This window comes from Mytilus trossulus, chromosome 2 (genome assembly GCF_036588685.1).
Source record: "Mytilus trossulus isolate FHL-02 chromosome 2, PNRI_Mtr1.1.1.hap1, whole genome shotgun sequence".
NCBI lineage: Eukaryota > Metazoa > Mollusca > Bivalvia > Mytilida > Mytilidae > Mytilus > Mytilus trossulus.
In genome coordinates this window covers 58,495,651-58,519,824 of record NC_086374.1, presented here as the reverse complement: position 1 = coordinate 58,519,824, position 24,174 = coordinate 58,495,651, and the positions used below count along the sequence as shown (strand labels likewise).

The following is a 24,174-nucleotide window of genomic DNA, read 5'->3' as shown; positions in this document are numbered from 1 at the left end:
TTAAATTGATATTATAACTTGCTTCTTTAATTTTTATAAACTTCAGCTTTAATTTTAGTAGTTTTCTTTTACTTTTTTCTTTTCAGGGACTGTACAGTTTCATTTTCCATCATTGTGCATCTAATTTTAATTAATAAATACAATTTGAAAATATTATTTTTTCATATTCTTCACTCGTTCTACACGAAATCCCTACACTATCGATAATTTTCTTACATATTTCACGTTTCATTCCCGATTCGATGGCCTTTTATTAGAAAACCGGATGTGGGTACGCGCAGCCTAGAACGGCAATTTGACTATTCGTACCCGCATGCGGGTACGCGCAGACACTGCCTTCATTTATCCCGTTAGATCCTGCCATTGTTTGTAGTTTTTTTGTTGTTGACTCGAATGAGCGACACAAGTCTATACTTTTTTTGTAAAGTCAGTCCATCTTCTTGAAGTAGGCGCTTACGCGAAGTGTTGTCTCTTACACCACACACGATCCTGTCACGGATGAGGCTTTCTTCAAGTTGTCCATAATTGCACGTTTTCGCGAGTTTTCCTAGTTTTGACACGTATCCATCAATACTGTCGCATTCTTTTTGATCACATATATTGAAATACCTTTCAAAAGTTTCATTTGTTTTTCCTACGCAAAACGCTTCGAATTTCTCAATTACTTTTGCAATATCTTTCCTTGTCATTTTCTTCTTCAAACGCGAACCCGTCAAAAATGTCCATTGCATCTGATCCGACGCAAGTTAAAAGTGTTGCTGTGCGTAATTTTCCTTCTTTTTCTGATAGTCGTGACGCAATTTCGTAGTTGTCCCATGTTCTTTTGAATTTTCTCCAATTCGTCGCAATATTTCCATCAAGATCAAGTTTTTGAGGAAATCAGGAATAAACGATGGGGCGGCGGCAGCCATGTTTATTTGCGGTTCTTCAAGTTCATGTGCTATTTCTTCTCCGATGTCTGTGTCGCTTTCTGAACTTTCCGTGGACATTAGTTCTTTATCAAAGTTAATATCCCACATCTGACACCATATTTAAGTATTTGGATGAAGGCATAAAGATGTATATAATCCAAGTAGACTTATAACTATTTAATGGCGAATATCAATACACAGTATACAAAGCATGTCTTATCATAGCACGTGTAACTCATTAACATAATGAGGTAGTGTTACTGAAGTATAAATAGATAAGGTATTTATAGCCAATACTGTTACAGCCTTGTAGGTTTTAATAACAAAATAGATAGCTTGGGTCCTTATGCTATTTTTTGACTATTTGTTGTCCGCAAATAGTAAAAAAATAACATAAGGACCTACGAGCTACGGTTCCGCAGCTACAAAATAGATTGTTTCAAACAGTTTGTTATAGCACTGTCAATCATGACTGTTTAGTTATAGTGTTTACCATCGAAAAAAAAATATTTTATTTGTTTAATCAATTTTATCCAAATAGTTCCACAGGAAATTTATAACATTAGTTTAAGTGAATGGATCTTTAAAGTCTTAAATTTTGGGAAGTTCTAACCTTCTTTTACTATTTGGGATGTTTGGCCCCATTTTGGATTGATTAACATTGAGCATGTTGAGAACCATGCAAAGAGTCCAAACTTTGTTTAATTTTAACAAAACTAAATTAATGCAGTTATGATACGCTGAATTATTGTTGATTTAAATTTTTATTTATTTTTTATTTTGAGCCCCCCTGTTTTAAAATAAGTCCATATTAAAGTTTGAAGGGTCCAACAGTAAACTAAGTTTGTTTTTTTTTGGGGGGGGGGGAGAAATGTTTTTGAGAGAAGTTTTCTTGTTATACCAAACCATATGTTTTTCAATAATTGGCACACTTTTTGTTCATCCGGCATATGGTTACTCTAAATAAACTTTTTAGATTAGTTTAATTATTTAATAACAGATTGTATCTACCCGTTTAGCAATTGCTGTATCACTCCTTGCATCTATTCCACTAGCCACGTCTTATCATGTGTGCTGGTAAAGTTTTGTTATCTTAATAAGGCTGTTTGGTGGTATATTTTTGTTTGTTTGTGAGATTAACATTCACCAATTGCTTAATGCGGGGTTCACACATTGCCGATTATTGCTCCCGTTTGAGGTCAGACAGCAATACGACACGAAAAGTGAAAAAGTCGGATTAGTATCCCCAATAATCTGGAATGTCCTATCATTGTCTGAACGCATTCGTTTTAGTTCGTAACAGATTCCTACGGATCGGGAAGGGTCCGAATAGTTCGGCAAAGCATCCCGACAGTTAGGTGCGTCCGTAACATTCGGGGCAACTCAGACTATTTTGTCTAGTCGGATTACAATCGTGGCAATGTCGTGACAGATTCTGCTGTATCGGATCGAATTCCAAACAATACTTGTGTATTCTGGACGGTGTCCTGTGGAACGGAAATGATCTGGAGTAATTTTTCATAGCTGTTTTTCTGCCGATTGAGTCCAGATTGCATCCAGATCTTGTCGATTGCGAACCGTTTTTTGCCGAAACCATTCTGAAACAGTTCCGTTATTAATACGATTTCGTCAATGATACCCACCTCAGAGTCCCGACAATTACAGAATACAATACGACTGAGACCAGACAAAGCCGTTTGCAATGCGATAGAGCAGACCGTGACAGGATTACGTTCCGACAGTACCTGAATATGCCAAGAGTTTTCGAACGGATAACTTCCGTCAGCGTCGGTTCACTGTCTGGTAATGTCGGGAAGCAGTCGTGACAGACTCGGTAGAATTTTACCTGGCGAAAAATACAAATCGGATTAGAAGCCAGGGATGGGGTAATTGAAAATGTAATGGTAATTAGGTGTAATGCATTACAATTTTCCATGTAATTGAATGTAATGTGTAATTGAGCATTTTTTTAATTACATGAAATGGTAATTTAATTAATTACATTGAAAAAAGCATGTAATGCTCAATTACTTTTGAATTACATTACAATTACATGTACTTTTGTGGTGTTAAAGATAGGGATTTGTGCTTCTATACTATTAAACGAGAAGACCTCATTTTGGGTGTCGCTTCTCTTCCTTCCACAATAAATCAATCATTATGCCTCTGTGTCCTATAGGTTACATGCATAGTCGCATTTGTCATCCATTCTTATAATTATTCAGATTGAGTTATTTTGGGAGAAAAATGCAAAAAATGAAGTCCGGAAATGATTCCGTCATCAGACTGACTTTTAGTCATAGATAAGACTTCCTGTTTGAAACATGCACAAATACACCAATCGTATGATAGATAACAAAAAAAAAGAAAAATAGATAAGCCAATCAGAGCGTTCTCCATGTCATGGTGTTTAGATCGCAAGAACCACAACTATTATACCTCTTTAGAGAGGACAATTATTTTTCGCGTTTATCTACATGTAAACTACGATTATACTTCTTTAATATATAGAGAATCTCTGTATTCTGTCTGCTGGTTTTTTTTTAATGTTATAACATTATACTATTCAAGGGGTCATACCAGTTGCATTTATATTAAAATAAGTAAAACATGTGACACAAGTACAACCAATCGTAGAGCATTCTCAATATTATGGTGTTAAGATCGCAAAAATCACCACTATTATATCCCTTAGAGAGGACAAATATTTTTTGCGTTTATCTACATGTAAACTATAATTATACTACTTTAATATATAGAGACTCTCTGTATTCTGTCAAGGAATTTCTATATATAATGTATTGTTAAAATGGAAAATAGTCTTGTAATGCTCAATTACTTTTGAATTACATTACAATTACATGTACTTTTGTGGTGTTAAAGATAGGGATTTGTGCTTCTATACTATTAAACGAGAAGACCTCATTTTGGGTGTCGCTTCTCTTCCTTCCACAATAAATCAATCATTATGCCTCTGTGTCCTATAGGTTACATGCATAGTCGCATTTGTCATCCATTCTTATAATTATTCAGATTGAGTTATTTTGGGAGAAAAATGCAAAAAATGGAGTCCGGAAATGATTCCGTCATCAGACTGACTTTTAGTCATAGATAAGACTTCCTGTTTGAAACATGCACAAATACACCAATCGTATGATAGATAACAAAAAAAAGAAAAATAGATAAGCCAATCAGAGCGTTCTCCATGTCATGGTGTTTAGATCGCAAGAACCACGACTATTATACCTCTTTAGAGAGGACAATTATTTTTCGCGTTTATCTACATGTAAACTACGATTATACTTCTTTAATATATAGAGAATCTCTGTATTCTGTCTGCTGGTTTTTTTTTAATGTTATAACATTATACTATTCAAGGGGTCATACCAGTTGCATTTATATTAAAATAAGTAAAACATGTGACACAAGTACAACCAATCGTAGAGCATTCTCAATATTATGGTGTTAAGATCGCAAAAATCACCACTATTATATCCCTTAGAGAGGACAAATATTTTTTGCGTTTATCTACATGTAAACTATAATTATACTACTTTAATATATAGAGACTCTCTGTATTCTGTCAAGGAATTTCTATATATAATGTATTGTTAAAATGGAAAATAGTGATTTGGCAAAAATGAAAGTAAGGTAGAGATTAGAGGGAGGCAGGACCTTTTTCGGGGCGTCGGTCTCGGGTGTTTTTAAGCTCTGGATTTGGGGATTGATCCTTCCGGGATCCCGGGAAAATATTTTTCGATTTCGGGATATGAATTTCTTTAAAATCTGCATCTCGGGATTTCATAGTTTAAAGCCCGGGATTTTGCGATCAGGACCCCTTCGATCGACAACCACTCAAATTAGCCTTAGTCAGTATTTGTCATTTAAACATGATTCAAATCCTACCATTGGCATGTTAATAAGGCTCTAAAAAAAGCACTGATGGATTGTCATAGAAGCATATTTTTTAGACTAATAATGGTCTATATTATATGTGGTCGTAGGCCAGAAACACGAATATAATTGAATTTAGCAGAAAGGAAACAAATAATGAACTTTGGAAAAAGGGAGTTACCTTTTATGTAATTCTCAATACATAATATCTTTTACAAAAAATCATTCTAGAACAGTTTATAAGCTGTATATGCCCGCGATTTCGCGGGTGTGTTCTAGTAATAATATAATTTTAAAATGATATTTATTTTTCAAATATTGATATCACAAACTTTTTAAATATATACAGTTTGTAATTTATTCTGAAGTTTTATATTATTTAATTGCATGACCTACAGATTTTTTTTAATAGTCTTATAATTTAAAAAAAAATGTGAGGATCATATATTAGTGTTGTACAGATTTTAAGAAAGATCTTTTAACTTAATAGATTGATAAGTAATTAATCACCTTGTTAAACAAAAACAAAAATATGTGTCACTGTGAAAATTCTTTCTTAGACAGTCTATTTTGAATTTAAAATCACTGCACACATTTAATCAGTTTGTCAAATTAGTATACACAAAAGGATTATAGAAATAAAAATTAACAGCTGTAAAAACAAACAGCATTTAATCAGATAATAATGTCCAGGGGCAATGCCACTATTACATGTAAGTTATCTAATTAGCAAATATTGCTAATATTTAGTCATTATATACCTTGTTTGTACTAAAAATATTTTCCATATTGTGACAAGCACACTTTTTAATATTTTTAAAGTAAACAATAAATATGTTTAGTTTATTTATAATTTCTTTTTTAATTTGTTTAATTTAAATGACTTCATTTCTGAGATGTCAAGATACCCCTTGATGTATTGGCAAGTTAATAGGAACAAATTCCCTCTCCTATCAATATGACAATATGATGATCTTCTGCTCATGGAACTTCCATGCTCTGATCAAGCAATATCTGCCTCATTAGCTCCTGTCGAAAGACTATTTAGAATTGCTGTCAACGTGTTCAAACCAGAGAGATTCAGAGTAAACGACAAAACATTGAAATAACTAATGATTATCAAATGCAACACTAAAACTATGCTTACATGAATATTTAACATGTTTGCATTATATATCCATGAATAATTATTGTTAAAAAAAATCATGATGAAATGTAATGTGTAATTTAATTAATTACTTTAGTAAAGTAATTGTAATTTAATTAATTACATTTCAAAAACTGTGTAATGTGTAATTGATGTAATTGATAATTTTTGCAATGTAATGTGTAATTTAATTAATTACATTCCAATGTAATTGACCCCAAGTCTGTTAGAAGCGGATTCAGAACGGGATTTTCGGGACTAATTCGCTTAGAAACAGTTGAATATTGGTGCTTCCTGAACACTCTGATTGTTGTCGTGATCAAATTATTTTTCTTACAAATTTTAATTTAAGTTTGAATTAATTTCCATCCACGATTCACAGGATCTTGATCAGACTTTTAATAAATTTTAATGGGGAATGGTCCTGTCAAGAAAGGTAGTAAAGATCGTGAATGTGTGACCCCAGCTTTACCCAATTCTAAACGTGTTTTTTAACAAACTGTCCAGGGTTGTCATCAGTAGCGAACAAAACACAAAATTTGCAATAAATTCCGTCCTGTGAATTTGAATAGACAATGCATTGGAAAAAGTGCAGCCACGCATATTAGAAGCATTTTTTTTAATCCGTACATTTCATGTTTATGAAAAGGAAAAGAACTAGGTGGATTCCAGTTTTCATTTAGAATGCTATACATTTGAGCACTAGGTACAGATGTGGAAATAAAGTTGGCACTCACACCACATCTTCATATATCTATTTGCAATATCCTTAGATTCAGCAGGTGTCATTTTCAAAAAAAAAATCTTATGTGAAAAAGTATTTTTCTTCAAACTATCTAACAAAAAACGTCGTTTTAATCATAAAAACCAACAAAGTAATAAAATATAGGGATAGCTGCTTTTGATTGTCTTAATTAAATCCTTTGATCCTCTAATTATCAAGTAATCCTCAGGCCAATGTAATTATGACACGTGAATACCTGCCAACCCTCCCATTTTGAGCGGAAGACTCCCATTCAAAAGGTGAAAATCAGAAAATCTCCCGCTTGCCGGTACCCTCCCGCGCGGGAGTATAGAATCTTCCGCTTTTGGATATTTCAATCTTGAATGACAAGTCAACATTAATTAATACGTGTTTGCACTGATGAGGGTTGTTGTTACCTGCAAATCACAGACTAAGTGAAATTAAATGGCTTCACTTGATAGCTTGGGTGTCAAACATAGTACTAATTAACGATCATTAACGACTTTTGCCTCAGAACACTTCAAAGAAATTCCGAATTACTTCCCCTTTTAAATCCTGTTTTAAGTAAACCTTCTTAGAATAATGTGAATTGATAAAACAATATAAATAAAAAAACAAATTTAACAAAGAATAAAAAAAGGATGGCAATTAGATGATTTTGTATGCCGTGTCAGAGGTGTATATTTAAAGGAGTGTAGCGACAACATGTCACCCTTTTCAGTGGATATTCCATTTATAGTAAAGATAACATTAAAACAAGAAATGGTAAATACAAAAAATATTTTAAGATTTTCAAGCGGGAGGTGTTTGCGACCCCCCCCTCCCCAACCTCCCTAAATCTGCTATTGGTATATTCTGCCTCTGTCAGAAGCATAACCAAATGGTTGAAGAATTAAAGGTTACATATATATGTACACCAGAGTTTTACCTTAGGATTATTGCAGGGGACTCCAGGAACTCTATCATTTTATCATATGGCTATGGTGGTCCAGCAGTGAGAATATGAAACTTTATTAATTATTTATAATCTTTTATTTCAGTCTGTATGACTAAATAGAGCTAGAAGATGAAATTAAATTTAGAATATCCTCTACCCTAAAGTTTAATTGCCACTTTTGATTAAGCACTGTTAAAGTCACAATGTTGCTCTCATAGACATGATAGACTCAATGTAAAAAAAATAAAAAAAAATCCCTACCTTCCTACCCTATTTTTAGCTCACCTGACCTGAAAGGTCAACTGAGCTTTTCTCATCACTTGGCGTCCGTCGTCTGTCATCTGTCATCCGTCATCTGTAAACTTTTACAAAAATCTTCTCCTCTGAAACTACTGGGCCAAATTTAACCAAACTTGGCCACAATCATCCTTGGGGTATCTAGTTTAAAAAATGTGCCATCTAACCAAGATGGCCACCATGGCTAAAAATAGAACACAGGGGTAAAATGTATATTTTGGCTTATATCTCAAAAACCAAAGCATTTAGAGCAAATCTGACATGGGGTAAAATTGTTTATCTGATGAAGATCTATCTGCCCTGAAATTTTCAGTTTGAGATGAATCAGACAACTCTTTGTTGGGTTGCTGCTCCTGAATTGGTTATTTTAAGGAAATTTTGCAGTTTTTGGTTATCATCTTGAATACTATTATAGATAGAGATAAACTGTAAACAGCAATAATGTTCAGCAAAGTAAGACCTACAAATAAGTCATCATGACCAAAATTGTCAGTCAACCCCTTAAGGAGTTATTGCCCTTTATAGTCAATTTTTTACAAATTTTCGTAATTTTTTGTAATTTGTACAAAAATCTTCTTCTCTGAAACTACTTGGCCAAATTTAACCAAACTTGGCCACCATTATCATTGTTGTATATAGTTTTAAAAATGTGTCCGATGACCCCGCCTTCCAAACAAATTGGCAGACATGGCTAAAATTAGAAGATAGTGGTAAAATGCAGTTTTTTACTTTATATCTTTGAAACTAAGACATTAAGGGCAAATCTTTCAAGATTTAAATGTCCATCAGAATAAGATCTATCCCCTAACAAATTTTCAGATGAATCCGACAACCAGTTGTTGGATTGCTGCCCTTAAATCGGTATTTTTAAGGAAATTTTCAGTTTTTGGTTATTATCTTGAATACTATTATAGATAGAGATAAACTGTAAACAGCAATAATGTTCAGCAAAGTAAGATCTACAAATAAGTTAACATAATCAAATTGTTAGAGAACCCCTTAAGGAGTTATTGCCCTTTATAGTCAATATTGAACAACTTTTCGTCATTTTTGTAACTTGTACAAAAAATCTTCTTTTCTAAATTTAACCAAACTTGACCACAATCATTACTGGGGTGTCTATTTAAAAAAAGTGTCTAATGACCCCGCCTTCCAACCAAGATGGCCGACATCAGTAAATACAGTAACAGGTGAGCAACACAGGCTCTTGAGAGCCTCTAGTTTTTCTGCATGTGACAGTAAACACACATACTTTTTTGTTTGGCCTAGTCCGTTGATACAATGTTTAACAATATCTTGATACATCTCTGGACTCACCAATTCTGAAACAACATGAATAATGATTCACGACAGATTTTTCATGTCCAGGGATTCATAGACTCACCTAAGTAAGAACCCTGATATAATATATGTAGTCTGTTATTGTAAGTTTTTGATTTTTTCTGTTATTTATTCACTACTTATTTGTTTTCCAGCAAATTGTTATGAAGCAAAATGGCACAGAAGTTAGTAAGAGAACATAACCAAACAGTTTTAGAGAACTTAGATGAAGGGGACTTAATTGAGTTTCCAAGGGGACGTGTTTACTCACACTGGGGAGTTTATATGGGTAGGCCTTTATATTTTTTTTTTATTATTTGATTGATTGTTTGTATCTTAATGTCCTTTTTTTCAGGCTCTGATAGTGGCAACTTTATTTGATATAAATTTGTGAAAAAAATAATTGTGTATTTCCCTAATCATGCTAATATCATGTATATTCAGGCATAGTTCAGGAAGTTCTGTTTCTTCAATATCTAGAATTAAGCTTTTTTTTCTAAATTTGGCTTTCGAGATGCTTTAAAATGAATATATAAGGAGTTAACTGCTTTAATTAGGAATAACACCACTTATTCATGGATCTATCAATTTCTTTGTATTAAATTTTGATATTTCAAACATGCATAGATACTTTGTCTTCAGTTCTAATAGGGGGACAGTCATTTCATCTCAAAACTATACATGTAAAAAGCTAACATCACATAAAATGTTTCTTATAGATGAAAATTGTGACAATAGAATTGATTGCTTCCTGACAATTTGCTTATTTCAATAAAAACCTAGACAGACTATTGTCAGTTATCACCCTATCTAAGTTAGGGAGCTACCATTTGATTTTTATGGGGGGGGGGGGGGCTAGGATGAAATTTGAAAAAATAGGTAGGACAGGAGTTTTGAGTAAAAAAAAAACAGAATGAGACACTTGCAAAAAAAAAGAAGTCAGGATGACAATTAATGTAAAAAAAGTCAGGATAAAAAAAAAAAAAGCAGGACCGGATTGAGTGAAAAATAAAAAGGCAGGACAGAGATTACAACTAAAAAAATAATGCAACACAAAATTTTTCATCCTAGCCCCCCATAGAAATCAAATGGTAGCTCCCTTAGGGAAAGACCCTTCCATCCAGGCTCCCTCAACAGACATACATGGAACTTGCTAAATTTAATAAACATTGTCTGATGAAATTTCCTGACAGTCAGCTTGGTTAGGTAGCAAATATTTTATGTAATAAACAATTGTATATCTTTTTGAAATTCTCAGTTGAGTATGATCAATTCCCCTCAGTGGCAGATATATTGGGTGTGGGATGGGTTCCTGGGGGTTAAAACTGTATGTGTATTAAACATGTTAAACTCAAAAAAATGAAAATAGTAGATGCCAATATTATATTGAAAAAAATAGAAACTTCTGGATGCTTTTGGTGAATTCAAATCAGTGGTGTATAAAAACTATTTTGCATTGCAGGTAATGAAGAAATAATACATTTAGCAGGTGATGAAAATGATGGCATTAATGGAAATTTTGATTCTGGTCACCTGTTTACTATTTGTGGTAGACGTTTCAACAAAGCTAATGTGAAAATTGATAACTTTTGGGATGTAGTGGGCACCAGTAAGGCCAAAAAGAATAATGACAAAGATAAAAAATGCAAGTATGTTCTTATATAGAGTTCTTTCTTATATAATAAGTAAAACAATATCATATAAACATGATACAGATAATTAGATGTGGTCTGTATATAATTAATATGAGGAAGGCGCTACCTTGAATGCCAGCTTTATACCAAGACAATGTCCTTTATATATTGATTGGTTGTTGGCTGCTTTACGTCCAGTGGCAAATATTTTATGCATGTTCAGGACGAATGTCCTAGGCTACATTAACATATAGTTTTTGTCTAAAATAAAATAAAAAGTGCAGATGGAAAATGTTTAGGGAATGATAAATGGTACATTGTTTCATTGAACCTCAAAAGGCCGGAGGGGGTAAATGGTACTTTTTTTTTTATTAAAAAAAATATTCAATTTCCAAATTGATGAAAAAAATATCTGTTCAGGCAGAGGACAAAAAAATTATTTTTCCAGATGTTCACCAAAAACGATTTTATCTTTCAGACATGCAAAATAAATTTATCTTTTATATATACATGATATATGTAAAACATTTAAAACATCCCAAACCGCACAGGTACGTCTGTACACAGTAGTTTTTGTCGAGCCTTCGACTTTAGTTGAAAAAGCGAGACTAAGCGATCCTACTTTCCGTCGTCGGCGTCGTCGTCGGCGGCGTCCACAAATATTCACTCTGTGGTTAAAGTTTTTGAAATTTTAATAACTTTCTTAAACTATACTGGATTTCTACCAAACTTGGACAGAAGCTTGTTTATGATCATAAAATAGTATCCAGAAGTAAATTTTGTAAAAATAAAATTCCATTTTTTCTGTATTTTACTTATAAATGGACTTAGTTTTTTCTGCGGGGAAACATTACATTCACTCTGTGGTTAAAGTTTTTAGAATTTTAATAACTTTCTTAAACTATTCTTGGTTTGTACCAAACTTGGACAGAAACTTGTTTATGATCATAAGATAGTATCCAGTAGTAAATTTTGTAAAAATAAAATTCCATTTTTTCCGTATTTACTTTTAAATGGACTTAGTTTTTCTGCGGGGAAACATTACATTCACTCTGTGGTTAAAGTTTACTTTCTTAAACTATCCTAGGTTTGTACCAAACTTGGACAGTAGCTTAATTATTTATGATCATAAGATAGTATCCAGAAGTAAATTTGGACTTAGATTTTCTTCCAGTTAACATTGCATACAGTCTGCAGTTAAAGTTTTCAAAACATTTATTAGATTCATTAACTATGCTAGATTTTTACCAAACTTGGACAGAAGCTTCTTACAATCAAAAGATAGTATAATGAGGAATATTTTTATTGATTGTTTTCCTCATTTTTGTTGAGCCTGTGATTTACAGCAATAGTAGGCGAGACACTGGGTTCCGTGGAACCCTTACAAATTTTTTAGGTGAAAATACGGTCGTTTCTTGCATATATTTTTTTGCTAGCTTTAAAATTGAGAATGGAAATGGGAAATACAATTGCTTTCGATTAATGCTTAATCATGTCATAGTTGTTTTCAACGGACATATAATACAATTATTATACATATGTCTCTGTTTTCAAGAAGACACATGTGGTTTCCAGACAATAACTTTAGTATAAGAGAATGGATAAAATTGAGAATGGAAATGGGGAATGTGTCAAAGAGACAACAACCCGACAAATTAAAAAAACAACAGCAGAAGGTCACCAACAGGTCTTCAATGTAGCAAGAAATTCCCGCACCCCGAAGCGTCCTTCAGCTGGCCCCTAAACAAATATATACTAGTTCAGTGATAATGAACGCCATACTAATTTCCACATTGTACACAAGAAACTAAAATTAAAATAAAACAAGAGTAACAAAGGCCAGAGGCTCCTGACTTGGGACAGGCGCAAAAATGCAGCGGGGTTAAACATGTTTGTGAGATCTCAACCCTCCCCCTATACCTCTAACCAATGTAGAAAAGTAAACGCATAACAATACGTACATTAAAATTCAGTTCAAGATCTCTATGAAATTGTGCTAGAAGGTCAATACTCAAAAGGAAGATTTGAATTGATTTTGGGGTATGGTTCAACATTTTTGGGGTGTTTTTTACCAAAACTTTTGGTTTTTCTTAAACAAATTACCATATTTACATTGATTATTACTCATCTAGTATATAGATTCAACTAATACTGATTTTGCAGGAGATGCATACTAAATAGGGTGGTTTAACAATTTTATCTGTAATTTGTGCATTTTTTCCAAAGACGTGTACTCCTTGATAGTATCATGATAAAAAAAATATATTTGGTAAGTATATTCACAATTGACATGCGCCAGTGTGTTTCAAAAGATTTTTTTCCAATTTAATTCCAAAAATTGACTTTGATTTTTTTTTCTCACAGAAACACATGAGTTATTTGTAAATAAAACACTTGCCATTGTTTGAAACTTTCAGTAATCAAAATTTAGTTTACAACTTTTTTGAATGTTCCACTGATTGTGTGAAAATTTTAACAGCAAATGTATAAAACACTTGATACTAAAATTGCATTATCTGCAGAATTATTGATAAGTTTTCTTACTATTCACAAGGACACATATCTAACATATTGTCCATGCTATTCTGATCTGAGTTTTTATTCATACATATACTGGCATGGCTGGTGCTGTTCCAAGTTGTCTTCTTTTTATGTTTCTTGAGAAGTATTTGTTTAACCTGTTCAGTCACTAAAAAGTGTTACAATTTTTATTTAGATGCAACACATAAATAGTGACCAATAAGGTACCGCTTTCACATGAGAGAAGCTAGAAAGAAAAAAATCTACACATTTTCAATATTTTTGTAGGACTATCATATAAAATTGCAGTGATATTGCTGGCTTTTTTCAAAACTACCTCTGCCCTTTTTTATTGGGAAAATATGCATCATTTTTATCAAATAAGAAATTTAAAATGAACCATGAATTTGACTGACACTTTAATTTACAAACCCATTTTCAAGAGTCAAACCCTGCTTTAAAATCAGACCCCTTTTTGTCTGTGATGATACATAAATAGACCCTACAAAGTGCACAATTAGTCATTTTAGGCAAGAAATTTGTTTAAATGAGAGTTTTTCAGTTTGTATTCATGCACAATTACCAATGATACTGTACTGGTCGGGAAAGAAGTTGTCTTTTGGGGAATTATTTTAAGCCATTTATTTTCAAATTGGGATTATTCTCCAGGAGAAAAAGCCTTAATTTATTCTCCACTAATTTAAGGCAAACAATATTACTGACCTTATATCTGTTTTCAAATTAGTCCATATTGAAGTTTGAAGGGTCAAAAATTAAAATATGTTTGATTTCAACTGACATAAAAAAAAAATGGTGTTTTTTATATATGCTAAATATACATCTGTACTGCTGTTGTATCAGGCTGTGCATGGGGAAGCATTTATTGCCTTTAGGTTTGAACTTTTTTTTTTTTTGGTCCTTAAAATAAATTTGTAGTTGTAAATTTGCTAACATGAGAGTACTCAAATTGCACCTACATTGTCAGTTTTTTCACCAACTTTTTTTATGAACCATTCTGTGCTTATTTTTTTGAAGAAAAAGATGCTGGTAACAAAGTTAATTTTTGTTTTACATTGTCATATCAGGGCCTTTTATAGCTGACTATGTGGTGTGGATTTTTCTCATTGTTGAAGGCTGTACAATGACCTATAGTTGCTAATTTCTGTGTTGCTTTGGTCTCTTGTGGACAGTTGTCTCATTGGCAATTATACCACATCTTGCTCTTCATTTTCTCTTTTTAAAAATATGATAATTATATAACTTCACATGGTGAAAGAAAGCTTGAAAGATTTCTGCAGCTTTTTTTGTTGAATACATGTAGGTGCAATTTAGGTACTGTGATGTTATATAACCAAAGTGTGTACTTCAATGTTTAATACCACAAATGGAAGGTTGGGATCTATTTTAAGGGTTATGGTGCCAACAATTTAGGACTTACAGGCCAAAAAGGGGTTAAAAAGAAGCATTTTTATACGACCGCAAATTTTGAAAAAAATTTCGTCGCATATTGCTATCACGTTGGCGTCTTCGTCGTCGTCGTCGTCGTCGTCCGAATACTTTTAGTTTTCACACTCTAACTTTAGTAAAAGTAAATAGAAATCTATGAAATTTTAACACAAGGTTTATGACCATAAAAGGAAGGCTGGTATTGATTTTGGGAGTTTTGGTCCCAACATTTTAGGAATTAGGGGCCAAAAAGGGCCCAAATAAGCATTTTCTTGGTTTTCGCACTATAACTTTAGTTTAAGTTAATAGAAATCTATGAAATTTTGACACAAGGTTTATGACCACAAAAGAAAGGTTGGGATTGATTTTGGGAGTTTTGGTTTCAACAGTTTAGGAATTAGGGGCCAAAAAAGGGCCCAAATAAGCATTATTCTTGGTTTTCGCACAATAACTTTAGTTAAAGTAAATAGAAATCAATGAAATTTAAACACAATGTTTATGACCACAAAAGGAAGGTTGATATTGATTTTGGGAGTTTCGGTCCCAACAGTTTAGGAATTAGGGGCCAAAAAGGGACCCAAATAAGCATTTTTCTTGGTTTTCGCACCATAGCGTTAGTATAAGTAAATAGAAATCTATGAAATTTAAACACAAGGTTTATGACTATAAAAGGAAGGTTGGTATTGATTTTGGGAGTTTTGGTCCCAACAGTTAAGGAAAAAGGGGCCCAAAGGGTCCAAAATTAAACTTTGTTTGATTTCATCAAAATTGAATAATTGGGGTTCTTTAATATGCCGAATCTAACTGTGTATGTAGATTCTTAATTTTTGGTCCCGTTTTCAAATTGGTCTACATTAAGGTCCAAAGGGTCCAAAATTAAAGTTAGTTTGATTTTAACAAAAATTGAAACCTTGGGGTTCTTTGATATGCTGAATCTAAAAATGTACTTAGATTTTTGATTATTGGCCCAGTTTTCAAGTTGGCCCAAATCGAGGTCCAAAATTAAACATTGTTTGATTTCATCAAAAATTGAATAATTGGGGTTCTTTGATATGCCAAATCTAACTGTGTATGTAGATTCTTAATTTTTGGTCCAGTTTTAAAATTGGTCTAAATTAAAGTGCAAACGGTCCAAAATTAAACTAAGTTTGATTTTAACAAAAATTAAATTCTTGGGCCTCTTTGATATGCTGAATCTAAACATGTACTTAGATTTTTGATTATGGGCCCAGTTTTCAAGTTGGTCCAAATCAGGATCTAAAATTATTATATTAAGTATTGTGCAATAGCAAGTATTTTCAATTGCACAGTATTGTGCAATGGCAAGAAATATCTAATTTCACAATATTGTGAAATAGCTAAAAAAATTTAATAAAGAGTTATCTTTCTTTGTCCAGTATAGTAAGCAAGAAATATCTGCAAGAATTTTTATACGACCGCAAATTTTGAAAAAAAATTCGTCGTATATTGCTATCACGTTGGCGTCGTCGTCCTCGTCGTCGTCGTCGTTGTCGTCGTCGTCGTCGTCGTCCGAATACTTTTAGTTTTCGCACTCTAACTTTAGTAAAAGTGAATAGAAATCTATGAAATTTTAACACAAGGTTTATGACCATAAAAGGAAGGTTGGTATTGATTTTGGGAGTTTTGGTCCCAATATTTTAGGAATTAGGGGCCAAAAAGGGCCCAAATAAGCATTTTCTTGGTTTTCGCACTTTAACTTTAGTTTAAGTTAATAGAAATCTATGAAATTTTGACACAAGGTTTATGACCACAAAAGAAAGGTTGGGATTGATTTTGGGAGTTTTGGTTTCAACAGTTTAGGAATTAGGGGCCAAAAAAGGGCCCAAATAAGCATTATTCTTGGTTTTCGCACAATAACTTTAGTTAAAGTAAATAGAAATCAATGAAATTTAAACACAATGTTTATGACCACAAAAGGAAGGTTGGTATTGATTTAGGGAGTTTCGGTCCCAACAGTTTAGGAATTAGGGGCCAAAAAGGGACCCAAATAAGCATTTTTCTTGGTTTTCGCACCATAGCGTTAGTATAAGTAAATAGAAATCTATGAAATTTAAACACAAGGTTTATGACTATAAAAGGAAGGTTGGTATTGATTTTGGGAGTTTTGGTCCCAACAGTTAAGGAAAAAGGGGCCCAAAGGGTCCAAAATTAAACTTTGTTTGATTTCATCAAAATTGAATAATTGGGGTTCTTTAATATGCCGAATCTAACTGTGTATGTAGATTCTTAATTTTTGGTCCCGTTTTCAAATTGGTCTACATTAAGGTCCAAAGGGTCCAAAATTAAACTTAGTTTGATTTTCACAAAAATTGAAACCTTGGGGTTCTTTGATATGCTGAATCTAAAAATGTACTTAGATTTTTTATTATTGGCCCAGTTTTCAAGTTGGCCCAAATCGAGGTCCAAAATTAAACATTGTTTGATTTCATCAAAAATTGAATAATTGGGGTTCTTTGATATGCCAAATCTAACTGTGTATGTAGATTCTTAATTTTTGGTCCAGTTTTAAAATTGGTCTAAATAAAAGTGCAAAGGGTCCAAAATTAAACTAAGTTTTATTTTAACAAAAATCAAATTCTTGGGCCTCTTTGATATGCTGAATCTAAACATGTACTTAGATTTTTGATTATGGGCCCAGTTTTCAAGTTGATCCAAATCAGGATCTAAAATTATTATATTAAGTATTGTGCAATAGCAAGTCTTTTCAATTGCACAGTATTGTGCAATGGCAAGAAATATCTAATTTCACAATATTGTGAAATAGCAATTTTTTTTTTAATTAAGAGTTATCTTTCTTTGTCCAGTAAAGTAAGCAAGAAATATCTGCAAGAATTTTTTTTAATTGGAGTTATCTTTCTTTGTCCAGAATCAACTTAAATCTTTGTTATATACAATATACAATGTATATTCACTTTTTACTACCAACTGATAAATTTAAATAATCTTTACCATTCAGTGATAACAAGCAGTTTTTTTACATCTTAATATTTTATGATGTATTTAAATGAGTAGTAATTGTTGCAAACTCCATTAGAATATTTTAATTGAAATTAGTTTTGGAATAAGGGAAAGGGGGATGTGATTAAAAAATTGGGTTCAATTTTTCTCATTTGAAATTTCATAAATAAAAAGAAAATTTCTTCAAACATTTTTTTGAGAGGATTAATATTCAACAGCATAGTGAATTGCTCTAAGAGAGAACAAAAATTTTAAGTTCATTTGAATACATTCATTCTGTGTCAGAAACCTATGCTGTGTCAACTATTTAATCACAATCCAAATTTAGAGCGGAATCCAGCTTGAATGTTGTGTCCATACTTGCCCCAACTGTTCAGGGTTTAACCTCTGCGGTCGTATAAAGCTACGCCCTGCAGAGCATCTGGTTTTTAATTGGAGTTATCTTTCTTTGTCCAGAATCAACTTAAATCTTTGTTATATACAATATACATTCACTTTTTACTACCAACTGATAAATTTAAATAATCTTTACCATTCAGTGATAACAAGCAGTTTTTTTACATCTTAATATTTTATGAAGTATTTAAATGAGTAGTAATTGTTGCAAACTCCATTAGAATATTTTAATTGAAATTAGTTTTGGAATAAGGGAAATGGGGATGTGATTAAAAAATTGGGTTCAATTTTTCTCATTTGAAATTTTATAAATAAAAAGAAAATTTCTTCAAACATTTTTTTGAGAGGATTAATATTCAACAGCATAGTGAATTGCTCTAAGATAAAACAAAAATTTTAAGTTCATTTGAATACATTCATTCTGTGTCAGAAACCTATGCTGTGTCAACTATTTAATCACAATCCAAATTTAGAGCGGAATCCAGCTTGAATGTTGTGTCCATACTTGCCCCAACCGTTCAGGGTTCAACCTCTGCGGTCGTATAAAGCTACGCAGGGCGTAGCATCTGGTTGTAGTTTGTGGACAATTATTTTGTGTGTAAGTATGTGTGTCTGTCTGACATTATACTACTAGGTTCCATTTTAAAAAGGGAAGGCTGAGTTCGGGGGTAATTTCCCCAAACATGCAGGAATTTGGGACCAAAAAAGGGCCAAAAACAAACATTTTTCTAGTTTCCAGACAAAACATGTAACTTAATGTGTTTGAGTGTATGGATCTCTCTGAAATTGAACTACAAGGTTCCATACTACAAAGAAAATGCTGAAAAGTTTCAAGATGAAATGTTCAATTGCACAGTATTGCACAATAGATTTTTTAGACCTCTGACAACATTTATTTTGTGTCAAAAAACTATATTACGTCAAAAATTTGATCACAATCAAATTTAGATTTGTATCAAGCTAGAATTAATTGTGTCCAAACTTGCACCAACTGCTCAGGGTTAGACCTCTGCAGCTGTATGAGGCTGAGTCAGCAAAGCATTTAATTATTTACAGGAAACACAACACATTAAGTATGGTCTGCCTTAAAAGACCATGCTATGACAAAATGACTTACAAACCAATTCAAAAGAGAAAACCATTTATGTACAAACAATAAACAAAGAATGAAAGATCAATAGACAGTTTGTTTCAAAGGTTTGGAGTTGCTTAAAAAAATTGATTTAAGAAAAATCAATTAGGATATTCAGTCAGACAGTATATAATTTTCATAATTATGAATTAAAAGAGAGGTGCAATCCTAATTTTCACATTTTTTTTTATATCTCGATATAGAATTTTTCTTTCTTTGATATTATCATGCTTTAAATGATAACCAAAAAGTTTTAATTTGGTAAATTGGTGTTTTCAGAGCATTCCCACCAAATGAAATAATAGAAAGAGGAAAGTCAAGGATAGGATCAATACCTTATAATGTATTGTGGTGTAACTGTGAACACTTTGCTGCTTGGTGTAGAAATGGAGAAAACTGGTCTCAACAGGTTGGTAGCTTATATATATGTTTTTGAAAACATATAATGAATGTTTATATGTTTATAACTGTAAAACAAATTAGAACATGAAACATATTACTAGAAGGATTATTTACTATGGATATACACTTCAAGATGGCAGTATATCCCTGACCGTGCATTAGGGATGTATATACAGTCAAAATTGTTAAACGCTTCCATCATCAACTACCTTAAACAGCTTAACATCCTCATCACTGTTCACAAAAAATGGTGACTATGTAAACATTCATCACAGAGAAAAATGTGCTAATTACAAGTCACGGATGATAGATCCATGAAAAAATCCAACTTGGAAAGCAAATTTCCACAAAGGACAAAAAATAACTCATCAATCAGCTCTCTCACAAAACCGGTCACATCTTATAAAATATTTGTATCCAAATTAAATAAGGAGATAGGGTATGATTGCCGATGAAACTTATATCCATCAAATCAAGTGGATGAAAGCAATTGAAGGAAACCATTTGACATTCAACACTGAGAAAAACCTGTTCGTTTAAAATGCTTCAACAGATCAAGACATGAAATATAAGAAACACTTCAAATGAGAAAACTAATGGCCAAATTTAAAACAAAACAATTTACCAAAAAACTAATAATTCAGACATGAACCAACAACAACCACTAAACTACAGCTCCTGACTTGGGACAGACACACAAAGAATGTGACAGGGTTAATCATATTTGTAAGTGTCCGTTACCCATTCCCAAACTTAGGACAGTGGTGTTACAGCACAACTTGTGAACAAATTATGTATGCAAATATCATTGTCATTTTGCATACCTATTCTGACAGCTGACTCTTTTAACCTGAGTTTTACTGTGTGTATTGCTGTGTGTTTGTTTAATCTACATTGGCTAGAGGTATAGGAGCTGGTTGAGATCTCACTAATCAAGTTTTAACCCTTTGCATTTTTGCGCCTATCCAAAATCAAGAGTCTTTGGCCTTTGTTAGTCTTGTTTTTATAAAATTTAGTTCATTTAGTTCATTTATATGTTTAGGAGTTGTGTGCATCCTGGTTTCCTCCACCAATTAAAATTGGCTGCAACAAAATAGCCCAAATTTGTCACTTAAAAGTGGCGTTGTAACACCAATCAATCTGATTAATTCCCCATTTCCATTTTCTTTTTTATTTCAGGCTGATAGTTTCTTGCAAAGGGTAATGGGCATTGGTGCAGCTGTTGTGGTTGGTGGACTGGCTTATACTGGATATTCTGAATCAAAGAAGAAGAAGAAAGAGGAGACACAACAGCCTTTATAGATCCAAGACAATATGCATCATTTACTGAAAACCAATTTATTTTTGTGAATACTTTGTTTCGTGTTTATACCTTTCTAGGCCATTTTTCAGCGATTTATTTTAAATAATCGATTCTCACATTTACTTGATGTACAGTATTTAAGTAACGAAAAATCAAAGTTTCATATTTTTGCAAAATTTTATTAGCGATATTTTTGATTCCCGAAAATAATTTGCTCGTGAAAATAAGTTGGTTTAGAGTATTTTATTTAGATTGATTAATTTTATTATTGTTTAAATATAAGATTTGTTGAAAGATGTCTGCGAACTGGCAATGTTTTTTTTTTTGGTACCTTGTATTTTTTTTATTTTTTGGGGCTATCATTTCATTGGCATTGAAAATTACCATATATTTTATTCAAAATGTTCATGTTTAAATTTTTAAAGTCTGTATCTCATTCTTCACTTATACCTGTATATGTTACATATCTTCATAATGAATTTGATCTTCATATAAAATTAAGAATGGAAATGGGGAATGTATCAAAGAGACAACAACCCGACCATAGAAAAAACAACAGCAGAAGGTCACCAACAGGTCTTCAATGTAACGAGAAATTCCCGCACCTGGAGGCGTCACTCAGCTGGCCCCTAAACAAATATATACTAGTACAGTGATAAGGAACGCCATACTAATTTAATATGCACATTTTATGAAATAGTAAAACAAGCAATAGTTAATCTCTATTTTTGCATTAATTAGACTGTAAGAAATTTTCATATAGAATATTTATGTAAGGCAGATGATGTAAGGCGCTAAATGGAAATTGTTCCAATTGAGATAGTTTTCCCATTTTTCAATTACTGACAAATTTTATCCCCAATCAAGGCCGAATGACGTAGTATAATGTCAGCAAAAACATTATTCTTTGACAGAAAGCAGTGACAGATCCAGGAGGGAGATGGGTTTCCAGGTATTGGAACCCCATTAATACTTTCGAATGGGGACATATGTTTGAACACACACCCATTCATTCTGGGTTTGGAACCCCCCTTTTAAAAATGACTGGGACTAGCTGCCACTGGAAAGATTACAATTACAATCATGTGTTTTGTACATGTACATGAAGCCTAACTTTAAGGTATACGTTTTGAAAGGAAATAACTAAGTTTTTCCTGATATCCAAAATGGGTTTTCAGCTATTAAAAAACAAACATTTAGTTGAAGATGACATTTTTTTAATACTAATTTTTCAGTAATCAATTAACACATAAACATATTTTCCAAAATGATGCATTAGTTTTAAAACCAAATTGATCATTGAAACTTGAAACTTAATAGGTTTTAATACTTTTGACCTGATATTTGTTTATTTGCATTTTCACTTTTCACTTTTGAATATTATGATTCTTAATGATGTAAGGTGAATGAAACAAAGTTGTTTGCAGAAGGTTATTTATTATTATTAATATGTTAATTTTTCAGGGCATCTTTATGTTTTTCATTGAAACTGTTTAAGTATTCAAGAATTGTACACACTTTATTTATTTATGCTGTTATATTAATTTTATTTTTAAAACTTTATGGTAAATATTTATATATACATGCCTATCTGTGATTATAATAGGAATGAATTTCATTAAACACCTCATCTGTGTGTTATTTTGAAATCTTATTTTAAATGTATAATGCTATTTTGCTTTAAAGATCTGACATTTTAAACAATTTTTTTGACATATTACAATATGAACATATTATATTTATACCAAAGACCAAAATTCATTCTGCATAGCAATGGTTTATAAGTGTTTGAATAATCTACTAGCACCTGCATATTTATATAACTTTTTTCAAGTTGTTCAGTTGTTAAGGGAGCTCGCTTCTCAGTTTCAAAGTAATTAACTTTTCAAAACACTAGTTTATATTGATAAGGAATTAATAAAGGAATCCAAAAAGTAAAAAAAATATATAGGTCACCATGCTTGTTTTCGAGATATGAGCTATTGAAATTTTGGCGGGAAAATATTCTCTCTTGACTTTTCATAGGTTTTTCATTGTCAAGTTAAAGTTCTCAAAAACTCTAAAAAGTAATTAGAATTTTATAAGACTTTTACATATGGCTTCTTCTTTATACATGTTAAAGAATTTTAAAAAGAAAAATGGGGGTCACCGGGCAAATTTTTTAAGGCATTTAAATGGATAAAACCAGAGGATTCCGAAAATCTGACAAAAAATCCAAAACATGACAAGCCAGCTTCCTTAATAAACATGTATTAAGATCATCAACGCAACATAATATACTTGTTCAATGATGTGAAACTAATAATGGTAAAGAAAAATTCATGTATTCTGGAACATTTTTGTGGAATTCTCACTTTGAAGGATAGTAAAAGTATAAATGATTTTAAAGCAAAATGTCAATCTTATCTCTTAAAATACAAGGAGAACAATTTTTTCTATAAATATACTTTTATTTAAGTGAAAGGTAATTCTTAACCTGTGATATATATATACTGTAAAAGCAATAAGTTTATTACGTTTATTTTGACGAAAGGATATCTACGAAATTAAAAAACCCATGCAAATTTAACCTACATATTAAATCACTTTCATTTAATGCAAACCATGGAATTAAATTCCTATGATTAATTTTATATAGAAACAAAACCACGAAGTTTGAACCCCATAAACATTATTGTTTCTACAGTATGTGCAGTGTAGTATATTTTTGCTATACTGCCCTTATGTTTATGTATTATTATCTTTTAAAAATTGTGTATTGTACATGTAGACTGGAAGGCCACGAGATGGATTAACTGTTTTGTTAATTTTTGTTAATTGTGTTACCTTCTGAAAATAAAGAATCTATTATTATTATTATTATTTTCACTTGTCCTGCTTTGCAATTTTCACCCAAGATATTGATAGTCATTTTTCTAAACAAATCAGTGATGATTTTATACAATTACAAAGCATGTCCTTTGGTCTAAGGTGGAAAGTGTTTTGGCCTAAAACAAAAACGGTAAATATTTTCAAACATTGATCATTGTTTTATACTGCTGTTATGGTACTACGCTACAATCATGTCAATTAAATGTGTCTGATAAAATTTGAATAAAGGTGATTGCAGGA

At 32.0% G+C, this 24,174-nt stretch overlaps 1 protein-coding gene across 3 annotated transcripts in view; it reads left to right on the top strand.

The window, feature by feature from the left end:
* LOC134707636 (phospholipase A and acyltransferase 3-like) overlaps nucleotides 1-23,916 on the top strand; it is a 29,916-nt gene extending 6,000 nt beyond the window's left edge. For all 3 annotated transcript variants that reach the window (XM_063567586.1, XM_063567585.1, XM_063567584.1), the window contains exons 2-5: nucleotides 9,407-9,540; nucleotides 10,714-10,900; nucleotides 19,638-19,767; nucleotides 20,940-23,916. In XM_063567586.1, the coding sequence (XP_063423656.1) occupies nucleotides 9,426-9,540; nucleotides 10,714-10,900; nucleotides 19,638-19,767; nucleotides 20,940-21,062 (555 nt within the window). In that variant the 5' untranslated portion in view covers nucleotides 9,407-9,425 and the 3' untranslated portion in view covers nucleotides 21,063-23,916. The remainder of the gene's footprint in view (nucleotides 1-9,406; nucleotides 9,541-10,713; nucleotides 10,901-19,637; nucleotides 19,768-20,939) is intronic.
* Nucleotides 23,917-24,174: the final 258 nt, after the last annotated feature.